The sequence below is a fragment of the Mustelus asterias genome, chromosome 7 (assembly GCF_964213995.1).
Source record: "Mustelus asterias chromosome 7, sMusAst1.hap1.1, whole genome shotgun sequence".
Lineage (NCBI taxonomy): Eukaryota > Metazoa > Chordata > Chondrichthyes > Carcharhiniformes > Triakidae > Mustelus > Mustelus asterias.
This window is the reverse complement of record NC_135807.1, coordinates 20451932-20466875: the sequence shown is the minus strand read 5'-3', so window position 1 is coordinate 20466875 and position 14944 is coordinate 20451932. Positions and strand designations below refer to the sequence as shown.

At 40.9% G+C, this 14944-nt stretch overlaps 1 protein-coding gene across 29 annotated transcripts in view; it reads left to right on the top strand.

Annotated features, from left to right (window-relative positions):
• Nucleotides 1-14944, top strand: part of LOC144495599 (focal adhesion kinase 1) — a 528227-nt gene that overhangs the window by 352037 nt on the left and 161246 nt on the right. For 9 of the 29 annotated variants that reach the window (XM_078215758.1, XM_078215767.1, XM_078215762.1 and 6 more), the window contains 2 exons: nucleotides 6786-6866; nucleotides 10515-10532. The exons of 12 other annotated variants lie outside the window; for them this stretch is intronic. In XM_078215758.1, the coding sequence (XP_078071884.1) occupies nucleotides 6786-6866; nucleotides 10515-10532 (99 nt within the window). The remainder of the gene's footprint in view (nucleotides 1-6785; nucleotides 6867-10514; nucleotides 10533-14944) is intronic. 8 more of the 29 variants (XM_078215769.1, XM_078215774.1, XM_078215778.1 and 5 more) reach the window with 1 other exon arrangement.

The window sequence follows — 14944 nt, the reverse complement described above, 5'->3', positions numbered from 1 at the left end:
ACCTCTGAATGACTTCAGTTAATGACGTTCCCCAGCAAAAACCTGAGGATTTAATTTTCCCTGCAGAAGCCTAATCTTAAATTACTTTTCTTTTCAAGTTTAGGCCTATATTTAACTAAAAATGCTGATGTTTAAAGATTATTTCAGATTATTAACCCATTTTATTAGCTTTGAACAAATTTATTTTGTCTATCTGTCTGTCTATCTATCTATCTGCACTTGTACCAATCTTATTTGGTGCTGCATCTCCTCATTCTATCCGTGACAGTGAGGCACACAAGCCTGTAAGGATAAAGATTTGTTTCCCGATCTGCACCCTCAGTCTGTGTGGTACGACGACGGGTGCTCTAATTGGCCTCAATATTTCTCGGTTAAGAAGGGAAAATGATTCTTTCAATGTTTCAAAGGATTTAACTGAACCACGCACATGCCCCGGAAAGCAGAAGGACATTTGAAGAGGGGGCCAGAACTTAAACGTGTATAATTTGATCCTGATGTGTGGGCTTCTGCCACCATTTTCACACGAGTGACACCTTGTGGGGGTTTGCCTCTGATGCATGCAGGACATCCCTTGAATTGAGGTGCCCCCCTTTCTCCCTGCCTTTTCTCGTGCATGCCTTAAAAATGACCTGCTCTGCTGCTCAGCTGCCTGTGCCAACCATATTTTGGCATGGGCAACGTGTCATTCAGGTCATAAGCTTGCTAATAAGCCTAATTGACTTGTAATCATTCCTTTAAATATACCAGGTGGGCTGCTGACTTTGGCACCTGCCCACCTAGCGTATTATCAGGAGCAGTTAGGAGAGAGCGGGAAGGTGTGGGTGAGCCGTCTGACCTGTTTCACATGCTGTCCTGCTGAAAATGCATCCTGTTTGCCAGGAGGATGAAATCCCCAGCCTAAAGTGCATTCATGGAAATGAACATTTTTTTCAATCACATGGTTCCAAAATGCAATTCAATTCCTCCAGAAGCCAAGGACAAAAAGCAAAGGATTAGCACATGTCAAAGAATTGATAAACATTTTGCGTTGCGTCATGTTGGGAAGTTTCTGGTCCTGGTGTCCGGCATTGCTTCTTCTCTGTTGTGAAACTGGTGCAGGAAATAGAAATTGAAAGTCTTTTTTTAATTGAAAGCTGCTGAGGGAAGGCTTGCTTGCACAGACTCATGGTTAGGATGCATAAAGGTAACAGATATTTTATTTATCATGCAAATGAACTTTTGATACTGTGGAAGGGTAGTTAGCGTGTTCATTGTTTTGAATTAGTGCATTAATGCTGTCCACAGTATTTCTCTATATGCAGTGTGAAGTTTGATCAAGTTGTTGCTCTAATGTTCACTTGCTGTGAGTGAAAACAGCTTAACAGACAAATATAGGCACAAGAATAGGCCATTTAGCGCCTCAAGCCTGTTCCATATTCAGTGAGATCATAGCTGACTCCAGCTACCCAACTCTGCCCAACCTCCTTAATAGTTTGGACAAACATCTGATAATTGTTTTATATTTGAACTCATCAAATGCACAAATGTTCCACTGTCCTGTTTTTTGTAACTTGCATTATCAGTGCCATTCTCTGGTGCAAGACGAAGTGTGAAATGAAAGTGAGTAGAAGGAAATTAGTGTTGTAAGTTATAATGCCCACCGAATGAGAATGCATTTGCTATAATTCTTTGGGCAGGCAGACTTAACCAGCCAACTATTAATCGAGACATGCAGCACATTTATTAGTTTAGAGATTTGGCCCTGTTAATTAAAGACTCGGTGTAGATCGGATGTTTCCCTTGGCTGGTCTAAAACCAGAGGACACAATCTCAGGATAAGGGGAAGGGCATTTAAGACCAAGATGAGGAGAAATTTCTTCACTCAAAGGATGGTGAATCATTGAAATTCTTTACCCCAGAGAGCTGCGGAAACTCGATCATTGAGCATGTTCAAGACAGAAATTGATAGATTTCTGGAGACGAATGACATCAAGGGATGTGGTGATAGTGTGGGAAAGCGGTACTGTGGTAGATGATCAGCCATGATCTAATTGAATGACAGAGCAGGCTTGATTGGTGGACTGAATAGCCTAATCTTGTTCCTGTTAAAATGTTCTCCTAAGCTTCAGTATGCCCAACAGAAGTATCTTTCTCACTGCCCCGATAAATTTTAATGTTACATTCCGTAAAGCTATAATTCAAAAATTAATTAACCATTTTTACTGAGATCAGCTTTCATATCCCTATAAAATTTCAAAAGCATTAAAATAATTTCCCAAACTTATGATGAATTTGTATAGATGACTTTGTAAATACATATGCTGTTAGCAAGGATTACTTGAATGCAATCGGTCATATTAACTCTCTTCACAGCACAGAGCTAGGAGGAGCTGAAAATCAGAGTAGTTCTGCTCCTTTCAGTGGTATTTAGCTTCTGTGTTCTTTTGATTTACCTTGGGTAATTCTAAGATGGTGCAGAAAAGCTAATTGACAACATTTGCATTTAACTAATGAGCATATTACTTTGTTCTAATTGTTGTTATTAATTAGTCAAGTAAAGCTATTTTTGTGGAGTCAATACATGCTTTTTTTTGTTTTTTCTTCTGAGAGCAATATATCATTGCTCAGTTCCTTATCTGTAAAGCTCCTTCAAAAGCCATCAGGAAAGCTTGTGAATCTTGGGGAACAAGTAAGAATGAGAATAAAAATCGTCACAACAGCTTGTACTTACTTGTACAGCGTTTTTGAAGTGTCTTGCACGTTTTATTACTTGGCGGACATTGTAAAACAGATAATGACACCAAGCCACATAAGGAGATATTTGAACAGGTGATCAAAACCTTGATCCAAGAAGTAGGTTTTAAGGAGTGCCTTTGAGGAAAGTGAGCTGGAGGGAGGGAATTCCAGAGCCTGAGGCTTGTGCAACTGAAAGTACAGCCAATGATAGTGGGGCAATTAAAATCAGGTTGCTGAAGAGACAGAAATTAGTAAAGTGCAGCTATCTTGGAGTGTAATAAGGCAGGAGGAGATTAGAGATAGGGAGGGGCAAGGCTATGGAATGATTTGAAAACAAGAATGAGAATTTTAAAATAAATAATTGATTAACCAAAGGCCTAGGTAGGTCATTAAGTACAGGGGTGATTGATGAACAAGTGATAAAGTAAAGCTGGATATTGCCAGTGTACAAGCAGAAACTAATGCATCTTTTTTAGGTGATGTCAGAGGTTGCAGACGAGTTGAGGAGAGGAAGCAGGATTATTTGCTTTTGTCACTATTACATTGGATGTAATTTGTGACTTTGATAAGAGGTGTTTCAGTTTTGTGTCAGAGGAAGAAACCTGATTGAAGGGATTCAAGCATGGAGTTCCGGGGTAAAGGGGTATGAACATGGGAGGCGACAACACTTTGGTAATTTTCAAGCAGAAAGGATCGAGGGCTAGCTTTTTGAGGAGAGGAATGATGATGAGAAATTTGAAGGAGACAAGGACAGAACCTGGAGAGAGAGAGAAACATTAACCATGTCAACCGAGGCAGGAAGAGAAATTGGGTGGTCAGTAGTTTAGTGCGAATAGGGTTGAGAGAGCAGCAAGTGGACAAGGTGAGCTTAGAGAGGGCATGACTGGAACATAGGAGCAAAAATAGGCCATTTGGCCCATTGATCCTGTTCTGTTATTCAATTAGGCTATCGCTGATTATCTACTTCAATGCCACTTTCCCTTGCTATCCCATTCCTTATCTCAGTCTTAAATAGCCTGGCCCATATTCTGTGTAAGTGTCCCCGGTTCTGGACTCACCAGTCAAAGAAAGCATCCTATCTACATCCACCCTGCCATGTCCTATAAAAAGTTTGTAATTTTCAATGAAATTGCCTCATTCTTCTAAACTAAGAATATAGACCCAGTTTGCTCAATTTTCCCTCCAAACAACCCCACCATCCAGGAATTAGTCTGGTGAATCTCTGTTGCCCTTCCTCTGTTTTATGTATACCCTTCCTTAGATAAGGAGATCAAAACTATACACAATACTCCAGGTGCAGTGTCACCAAGACAATGTTATTGCAGTATTTTTTTAAACTTCACTTATGGGCTGTGGGTGTCACTGGTTGGACCAGCATTTATTGCCCATCCCTAGTTGCCCACAAGAAGGTGCTGCTGAGCTGCCGCAGTCCCTAAGCTGTTGGTACACCCACAGTGTTGTTAGGGAGGGAGTTCCAGGATTTTGACCCAGTGACAGTGAAGGAACGACAATATATTTGAAAGTCAGAATGGTGACTGCCTTGGAGGGGAACCTCCGGGTGGTGGTGTTTCCAGGTATCTGCTGTTTTTGTCCTTCTAGATGGTAGCGTTTGTGGGTTTGGGAGGTGCTGCTTAAGTAAACTTGGAAGTTCCTGCAGTGCATCTTGTTGATGGTGCACATGGTTGCTAGTGTTTCTCGGTGGTGGCGAGATTGGCAATCCTTCCACAAATATTCAATCAAGCAAGCTGCTTTGCCCTGGATGGTGTCAAGCTTCTTGAGTGTAATTGGAGCTGGTCCAGGCAAGTAGAGACTATTCTATTACACTCCTGATTTGTGCTTTGTGGATGGTGGACAAGTTTTGAGCAGTCAGGAAGTGAGTTACTTACCACAAAATTCCTAGCCTTTGAGCTGCTCTGATAGCCGCATTATTCATATGGCTAGATCAGTTCAGTTTTTTGCCAATGGTAACCCCCAGGAAGTTGATAGTGGGGATTCAGTGATAGTTATGCCGTTGAAGGTCAAAGTAAGACACCTTTACTCCTGTACTCAAATCCCCTTGCAATGAAGGCCACCATACCACTTGCCTTCCTAATTGATTGCTGCACCTGCATGCTGGCTTTTAATGACTCATGAACAAGGACACCAAAGTCCCTTTGGACATCAGTTCCCAACCCTTCGCAATTCAAGCAAACCTCGGTCTTTCTGTTTTTTTGACCAAAGTGGATTATTTCACGCTTCCTCATATTATATTCTATCCGCCATGTTCTTGCCCATTCATTTAGCCTGTCCAAGTCCCATAGAAGCTCCTTTGCATCCTCCTCACAATTTACATTTCCACCTAGTTTTGTGTCATCAACAAATTCGGAAATATATATTGGGTCCCCACATCCAGATCATTTATATATAGATTATGAAGTGCTGTGGCCCCAGCACTGATACTTGTGGTACCCATTAGTAACAGCTTGCCATCCTGAGAATGACCCATTTATTCCTACTGTCTGATTTTTGCCTGTTAATCGATTCTCAATCCATACCAGCATTGCTGAAAGAAAACATGCTGTCTAAGGTCAGTGAAAAACAGGGGTGTCTCCATCCTGGGGCCCGTGTGCCAGTCGGAGCGTGCCCAACCCCCACAGTTTTGCCCCTCCATTTCTACCCTTTCCCTGCCATGTCCAACATGTCTCCTCATCTTTCTTGTCAGGGCTTGCCAACCTCCCCTCGTAAGATTCTGGATTTAATTGGCTTTGGGGGCATCTGTGATTTATCTGTCTTTCGAACATCCTGCAATATTGGCAGTGGCTATGATCCTCGCGTGGTGCAGAGCTGCTGGTCTCCACTTGGCTGGCTGCCCAGAGGCAGGACCCCCTCCTGGAGATGGATGGAAGTCCTCCCACATACTGATTAAGAGCTCTCACGCAGTAATTTTAAGTGGGACGAGTCAACTGAGTGGGAGAAAGCTCACCCCTCGAAATTTACTCTGGGGTGCAGGAAGCTCATTCACAGCAAATAATCCAGCCTTGCACTTCTTCACATTAAATTCTGTTTGCCATGTTCTTGCCCACTCACTTAATTTGTCTATGCCCCTTTACAACCTCTTTGCATCTTTCTTGCAGTTTACCTCTTATCAAGCTTTGTATTGTCAGCCAGCTTGGGATGCTCTTATCTAAGCCATTAGTAAAGATTAGAACCACTGAGCCTCAAGCACTGACCCATATAGTACCCCATGTGTTTTAGCCGACTAGCTCAAAAATGACTTATTTATTCCTACTCTGTTTTCTGTTGCTTACCCATTGCTCAATCCATACTGATATATTAACCCTAGTCCTATGAGCCTGCATTTTGTGTGGCATTGCCTTAGGGGAAATTATGATTGCAGAGACTGGGAAGGAGAAGAAAAGGGCAATGGACATGAATGGACAGAGATAGGAAAGGATTAATATACATGTGTTTCTTCAGAAAATCCATTTAAAAATGGAAAGGCGAAAGCAAAATTTATAGCTGCTAAATGTGTAAATGGAAGATTGAAGAGAAAAAATGTTGTAATATATTTTATTGACGTGACTCTGGAAGAAAGGGAGTGAAGAAATAGTCAATTAGAAGTACAGAGTTTGCTGAAAAATCTGTCATGCTGTCAAAGCTTTTAGTCTTGCACTCATCAGAACAGATGTAAGAATGCTAAATTCCAAAGGGAAGAAGAATTATGCTGCATGAGATTCAGCATCTTTCTTCTTGCGTCTATGCTGATGAGTGCAAGATGAAGAGTTTTGACACCATTTTTGTTCCAGCAATAGTGAAGAAGCAATTTTTTATACAGTTGTTCACAACAATGGGTGGCTGCTTACAGGTAAAAGACAGCACTGTTCAAGTGAAAATGTACATCTCAAGCTAAAGGCCACAGAAGTAATCGTTTTTGTTGCTTAGTGCCTTTGAAGCAGCTCGTAATGACATTTGAAAACTTTGGCATTTCATAAAGTTTTAAGATTTCTTTGTTCATTGAATTTCCAATTTATAAAATATTTTGTATTTCATCATGATGTTCAATCTTTCCTTTATTCTTGTCAACACTGAAGGAATGAATCATTGGCAGCCCAGAGTTAAAAAAGCCAGACGCTTTCTTCCCTTCATCCTCTGCTCTCATCATACACCCAAGGGTACTGGATTGCTGTTTGACTTCATGAAAAATCTAGAGCATTGCCTTGATTAATTTAACTGTAGTCTTCAGTCTAACACTCCAGCTTTGTGATTGAGATTGCACTAGTCTTTAAACAGCACTTCTGTTTGTAGTATTCATGCAAATTGTCATTTGGCATATGTACTTTATAACCTGTCTGATCAACCAAAGCTATTTATCCAATAAAATTGAATGCTCGCCTTTGTATTTAAAGGTGATTTTATATAAATGGACACACTATTTTTCTGGAGCTGGATGGCCCAAACAGTTAGAACCATGAAACATTTGGGGTGCAGAAAGAAGTCATTCAGCCCATCGTCATGTTAATTTGCGAATGTTTATCTAGTTTGCAAAGACAGAACTTTACTGTTGACAGTTACTGACAAATATTCAGGAGAAATTTTAAAATAGAAAAAGAATACGTCTTCTTGCAAGAGAGACGGCAAAGTAAATTCTATGACCACTGCATTCAGCAATGTCCAGTCACCTTCAAGTAACATATATTTGCTTGTTGTTGATAGCCTGGTAGAACAACTTCCATTAATATCAACAATAACATAATGTTTCAATAACTAATTCTGAAAATGCTCTGAGTGTCTGAAAGCATCCGTGGAAATGGAAGCAGAGCTAATGTCGGAAGTCGACAGCACGGAGGTGAGATGTTAATTTCCTCCCTCGTCATCTTCCAAAACCCCCAAAAAAACTCCATTCAGGAGGGACAGCAACGTGTTTACATTCTTGCAATTTGTATTCACTATGTGATCCCCTGCACACGAGGGGATCAAACTTCGTTTGAGTAACTACTTTGTGGAGCATCTCCAATCAGTGTGCAAGTGTAACTCTGACCTTCCTGTCACCTACCATTTTAATTCTCCAATCCACTCTCACCCTGCTCTCTCTCTGCTCTCCTTTACTGTTCCACTGAAACCCAACATAAACTTGAGGAACAGCATCTCAGCGTCAGCAACAGCAATGTTAAAGGCAGTATATAAATATAAGGTGTCCCAAGGCCCTACGGTGGTACTAAGTCAGTTGAGAAAATACTTGACCAAAGAGATAAGTGTTGAGGAGTGCCTTCAAGGATGAAAGTGAAGTAGAGGTGTAGGATGGATATTCCAGAACCTAGGACTTGGGCACAGCCACCGGTGGTGGAGCAATTAAAATCAGGATGCACAAGAGGCCAGAGTTAGAGGAGCGCAGATATCTTGGAAAGTTGTGGGGCTGGAGAAGGTTACAGTGACAGACCGGCTCGACCATGTTGGGATTTGAAAACGAGGATACAAATTTTAAAATTACATCAAGGAAGGCAGTGAACACATGGTAATAGAGGAACAGAACTTGGTGTGAGATAAGATATGCACACGATCATCTTAAGCTGAGGAAAGTAGAATGCGGGAGACCAGCCAGGAATGTGTTGGAATGATAAAGTCTGGAGGTAACGAAGGTTGGAATCAGTTTCAGCAGCATATGAACTGAGGTAGGGTGAGGTTGGACCATGTGCTGAAGATGGAAATAGTTGGTGTGATGGCATGAATATGAGGACCAGAAGAGCATCTCATCAAATGTGACAACAGGTGCAAATACAGCAATCTCAGATAGTTGGCAGAGAGAAGGATGAAGTTGGTTCACCTTTCAGCACTTTACAGCCCTTTGGACTCAACATTAAGTTTAACAATTTCAGATCATAACTTCTATCCTCATTTTCTATTTTTTTTCTTTGTGTTTTTGTTTTCTTTGGTTTTCTTTTCAGATAGCAGCTGTTGGTTATGATTCTGCTTGTCCCATTTATATTGCTTCTAGATCCATGCTTTTGTTTTTTTACTTGTCCCTTTACCATCATCTTCTCTCTTTCACTGCCATCCCTTTTGTCATTTAATCATTCCTGCCTTTCACTGTATCTCAGACCTCCCATTTTTCTTCCTCCTTTGCCAGCCTCTGTACTTGCTTGAAGCCAGTTACAGTGCTAATTGTTTCCAATTCTGAGAAAGGGCATTGACCTAAAGCATTAACCTGTTTTTCCTTCCACCGGTGCTGACAATATTTCCAGTATTTTCTGCTTTTACTTCAGCTTTCCTGCATCTGCGGTATTTTGATTTAGCCTAACTTCCAACATGCAATTAGTATAATTTGCTTGTCTACTAATGCAATATCTTACATTCATTCTGCTTTTTCAACTAGAAATTGTTCTACTCAGATTTTTAATTTATATTTCCTGAATGGAATTTGAGTTTTATACTGTACATACTTTATATTTACATTAAACTGTGATCCTTATTGAAAATATGAAATTAAAAATCTGTATTTAATGCCTCTTTCCATATTAAGTTTGAAGTAGAACAAGATGTCGTAAAATGCCAACTGATTTATTACCATGGTTTTTCTAACCTTTTTAACTAATTTACTGAAGCTTTGTAGCAGTTTTGGAAATACTTATTCCTTTCAAACCAAAGCTTGCATAAAGGAACTTTTCAATATTAAAATTATCCTACTGTACTTCTTAAAAATTATTTTGGCTACTTAAGCTAATATGATGACTGGTGTGCCCAATTGTTTAATATAAGGAGTCTACCAAGTGCGTTCAACACTGAATAATTTTCCACCTAAATTTTAAGGACTTTATTGACAAAATTTTAACGCATTTGCTATGTTTCTCTGATGATTATTCCTGATTAAGCTCTTGGTTTCCATCCAGCTCCTGCCCCAGGCCCTCCTCAAACATTCTTCCAATTCTGCTGTTGGGGTGACAACAGGTTGCATATTAGAAATCCATGACTTGCTGCTCAGTTTGTTTTTCCCTCGGCAAACTTGAGCCTTGCTACGTTATAGTGTATCATATTATTTCCCACTTTTTTGTGCAAACCAATCAAACTAAATGAACTAATTCAAGGGGAACAGCCCGAAACAAAATCAAATCACAAATGAAACTTCAAAACATTTCTAAATTGCACCAGCTGCCTTGGTGGGTTTTTGAACCCTTGCCCCCACAGCAGGAACCTGGGCCTTTGGATTACGAGTCTAGTGAAATTATCATGATGCAATTGTTCAACATCTGAGTCTGACTCCAGCCCAAACTAATTGAATGTAAGTGTCCTCTTTCTGCTAGCTTCTGGGTCCCAAGTGAAGTGGTTTTCAGTTTGTCAGCCTGATGGACATGAATTCTGAGCACAAAAGCTGGTCAACAGAAGTGTTGAACATTCTGACACAGCAAGGTTCATCTAGCTTTTAAGCATATTGATAGGCAAGGTAACGATTTTTTCTGTATCTGGGGAATCTGTACTTGAAGAGGGAGTGAGTGGTTGATGTTGACAGATGCGGCCAAGTGTGGAAATTGGTTTAATTTCCAGTATTAATACCTTAATGATTCATCCCAAATTTAAGGATGGGAAAATGAAACATTAACTTAGAGTCTTACGGAATTCACAAAGATTTATTTTTAAACCACCCGTTAATTCAGTTTTAATTTTTGTAGCAATCCCATGTAATTTATATTTTCTTGCATTTTCTGTCCCTTTTGTTCCTGAAAGTTGATTGTTGTCTTTGTTCCTTGCCTCTAATAATAATGCATTTTTTCCACTTTTTTTCCTTCCTTGTTTCTCCTCTTTCTCTCTCTTGCTGCCTGGATTCACAGATGAAATTAGTGGGGACGGTAATTGTTATGCTTAAAATTACAAAGAATTTGAACTTGCTAACAACATTAATTCATGTTTTAGAAGTTTTGGTTTTAGTATAGATATTAGGAAAATGTAGAGTCTGGCTTTTGCATACGTTCCACACAGCACTTCAGAAACTATTTTCAACTAAAAATCTAGCATATTTACAGTTGACGTTTTCATTCTGTGCATGTAAATCAACAACTATAAGATGTACTAACTGCTTTCTAAATGTAAATATTGCTACCGGCAAAATGCTACAGTATTGTTTGGATGGTTTTACGTTAATTATGTATTTGCTGTCTGATTTTCCTTGCACTATATTTTGCATCAGGATATATTAATGTCACCTTTCTGGCAGTGCTATTTACTATTGGTGTGTGAGTGTGGCCTAGAACAGTCATTTGCTTTTCCTCTTCCTGGAAGGTGTCTGGTCTCAGCTCAATAACATTGTATAACAACAATGTTGAAATCAGGAAATCATTGAATGGGAAGCTCAGGCCCCTCAAAATGCTCGCATCAATGACTCCAGCATGCTATGCCATCCCTGGGAAATGGTGCCTTCATCAAAATTAACATTGACTTTTAGATTATTTCCGAGACTGGTAAATGAGATCTGACTGTTATGTGTAATCATGACCATCGTGGAATAGAGCTTTAATGCAGACCCCTGGGATTTTATTTCTTTTTGAATATTTGCCAAAATATTTACCTGCGAAGAAGAATTAGATCTCCTCAACTTCTGATCAATTACCAAGCAATGTTAATCAATTTTCTTTGCCAGTGAACAGCTATAAAAGCAAACCAATCTGGATATGACTAGGTTCAAAGATTCCAATCTAAAATAATTTTAAGCTACTATTTGTAGCAGTAAATGAATGCATCAAATTCTGCACCATAGCATTGAGTACTTTAAAGAAATTTTGGAGTCAAATTTAATGGTTATTTTTGTCAGATTATGATTGCTTTTGAAGTTTCACAAAATGAGTGAAGTAAGTAAGGAGGCACTGACTGCTATTGGGAGTGGCATTCTAACCTTTTATTTTTACTTCAGCACAACCAGCTGGGCAGCACGGTGGCACAGTGGTCAGCACTGCTGCCTTACAGAGCCAGGGACCTGGGTTCAATTCATGGCTTGGGTCGCTGTCTGTGCGGAGTTTGCACGTTCTCCCCATATCTGCGTGGGTTTCCTCCGGGTGCTCTGGTTTCCTCCCACAGTCCAGAAGACGTGCTGGTTAGGTGCATTGGCCATGCTAAATTCCCCCTCCGTGTACCCAAACAGGTGCCGGAGTGTGGCGACTAGGGAATTTTCACAATTTCATTGCAGTGTTAATGTAGGCCCACTTGTGACACTAATAAATGAACTTTAAAACTTTAAACTGGTCAGATGCAGGTTTCTTGGCCTGTTGGCATTTTAGTGTGATTATATCTCAAACATAGTTGAAAACAAGGTAAGGTTCTTTTTCAATTCTTTGACGGAATGTGGGCATCGCTGGCAAGATCAGCATTTATTGCCCCTTTCTAATTGCGCTTGAGAAGATGGTGGTGAACAACCTTCTTGAACTGCTGCAGTCTATCTGGTGTAGCAACACCCACAGTGTTGCTGAGGAGGGCATTCCAGGATTTTGAACATGTGACAGTAAAAAAATGGTGATAGAGTTCCAAGTCAAGATGGTTTATGGCTTGGAGGGAAACTTGCAGATGATGGTGTTCCCAAGCACCTGCTGCCCTTGTTCTACTAAAAAAAGGGCGGCATGGACAAGTTGGGCCGAAGGGCCTGTTTCCATGCTGTAAACCTCTATGACTCTACTAGGTGGTGGCAACTGTGTGTTTGGAAGGTGAAGTTAAAGGATCGTTGGCGAGTTGCTGCAGTGTATCTTCTATATCTACATGCTGCTGCTACTGTGCATCAGTGGTGGAGGGAGTGAATGTTTAAGGTTAGGGTGCTGATCAACAGACTACTTTGTTTCTTGTCCCATCACACTCTTGATTAGTGCTTTGTAGGTATTGGATAAGCTTTGTTGAATTGGGAGTTTAGTTATACTGTACAGGATTCTCAGTCTATGACCTGCTCTTGGAGCCCACGGTATTTATATTGTTGGTCCAGATCACTTTCTGGTCAATAGTAATCCCAGGATGTTGATAGTGAGCGATTCACTGGTGGACAAAATGCCATTGAATGATAAGGGGCAGCGGTTAGATCCTTGCTCGTTGGAGATGGTCTTCGCCTGGCTCAATTGTTACTTGTCACTCACTCATCAGTTCAAACCTGAACGTTGTCCAGGTCCTGCTGCATATTGTGCATTGCTGCTTGATTTGATTTGATTTAATTTATTATTGTCACATGTATTTGTATGCAATGAAAAGTTTCTTGTGTTATACAGACAAAAGCATGCCATTCGTTGAGTACATAGGAGAGAAGAAAAGGAGAGGATGCAAAATGTAGTGTTACAGTCATAGCTTAAGGTATAGAGAAAGATCAACTTAATAGAAGGTAGGTCCATTGAAAAGTACTCAGTATTTGAGGAGCTGTGAATGATACTCAACATCTCCATTTCTGACCTCATAATGGAAGGAAGGTAATTAATGAAGCAGTAGAAGATGATTGGGCTTCGGACACTATTTGAGGAATTCATGCAAAAGTGTCCTGGGACTGAGAGGATTGACCTCTGACAATGACAGCCATCTTCCTTTGTGCTAAGTATGACTCCAATCAATGGATGGTTTTCCCCCTGATTCCCATTGCCTTCAATTTTACCAGGGTTCCTTACTGCCACATTCTATCAAGCCTTGGAATCTAGGACAGTCTATCCTTTAACTTCACCTGCCTCTTGAACTGTTTTGTCCATGTTTGGACCAAGGCTACAATGAGTCAGGGGCTACATGACCCTGGTGGAAAGGTTTGAGTAATTGGGAACCAGTTCCTCATCAACTTAGAATATAGTACAAAACTGGTTCCTGTTTGGCATTAAATTGGCAATCTCATTGCAGTCAAAAGATATTTAGCATGGAAGATATGTTGTAGAAATTGTTTATTTGGCAAATTGTTTCACTGAGCTTTATTTTTGGAAAAACTTAAGTTTTACTTCACATTGTGACGCTTTTTGATTTTATTTGATTTATTATTGTCACATGTATTAGTATACAGTGAAAAGTATTGTTTCTTGCAAGCTGTATGGACAAAGCATCCCGTACATAGAGAAGGAAAGGAGAGAGTGCAGAACGCAGTGTTACAGTCATAGCTAGAGTGTAGCGAAAGATCAACTTAATGCGAGATAGGTCCATTCAAAAGTTTGATGGCAGCAGGGAAGAAGCTGTTCGTGAGTCGGTTGGTACGTGACCTCAGACTTTTGTATTATTTTCCCGATGGAAGAAGGTGGAAGGAGTATGTCCGGGGTGCTTGAATATGTTGGCAGCTTTTCTGAGGCAGTGGCAAGTATAGACAGTCAATGGATGGGAGCTGGTTTGCGTGATGGACTGGGCTTCATTCATGACCCTTTGTAGTTTTTTGCGGTCGTGGACAGAGCAGGAGCCATACCAAGCTGTGATACAACCAGAGAGAATGCTTTCTATGGTGCATCTGTAAAAGTTGCTGAGAGTCATAACAGACATGCCAAATTTCCTTCATCTTCTGAGAAAGTAGAGGCGTTGGTGGGCTTTCTTAACTATTACGTCGGCATGGAGGGACCAGGACAGGTTGTTAGTGATCTGGACATAAACAAACAAAGAACAATACAGCACAGGAGCAGGTCCTTCGGTCCTCCAAACCCGCGCCGCTCCCTGGTCCAAACTAGACCATTCTTTTGTATCCCTCCATTCCCCACTCCGTTCATGTGGCTATCTAGTTAAGTCTTAAACGTTCCCAGTGTGTCCGCCTCCACCACCTTGCCCGGCAGCGCATTCCAGGCCCCCATCACCCTCTGTGTAAAATACGTCCTTCTGATATCCGTGTTAAACCTCCCCCCTCACCTTGAACCTATGATCCCTCGTGAACGTCACCACCGACCTGGGAAAAAGCTTCCCACCGTTCACCCTATCTATGCCTTTCATAATTTTATACACCTCTATTAGGTCACCCCTCATCCTCCGTCTTTCCAGTGAGAACAACCCCAGTTTACCCAATCTCTCCTCATAACTAAGCCCTTCCATACCAGGCAACATCCTGGTAAACCTCCTCTGCACTCTCTCTAAAGCCTCCATGTCCTTCTGGTAGTGTGGCGACCAGAACTGGGCGCAGTATTCCAAATGCGGCCGAACCAACGTTCTATACTACTGCAACATCAGACCCCAACTTTTATACTCTATGCCCCGTCCTATCAAGGCAAGCATGCCATATGCCTTATTCACTCCCTTCTCCAACTGTGACGTCACCTTTAAGGATCTGTGGACTTGCACACCCAGGTCCCTC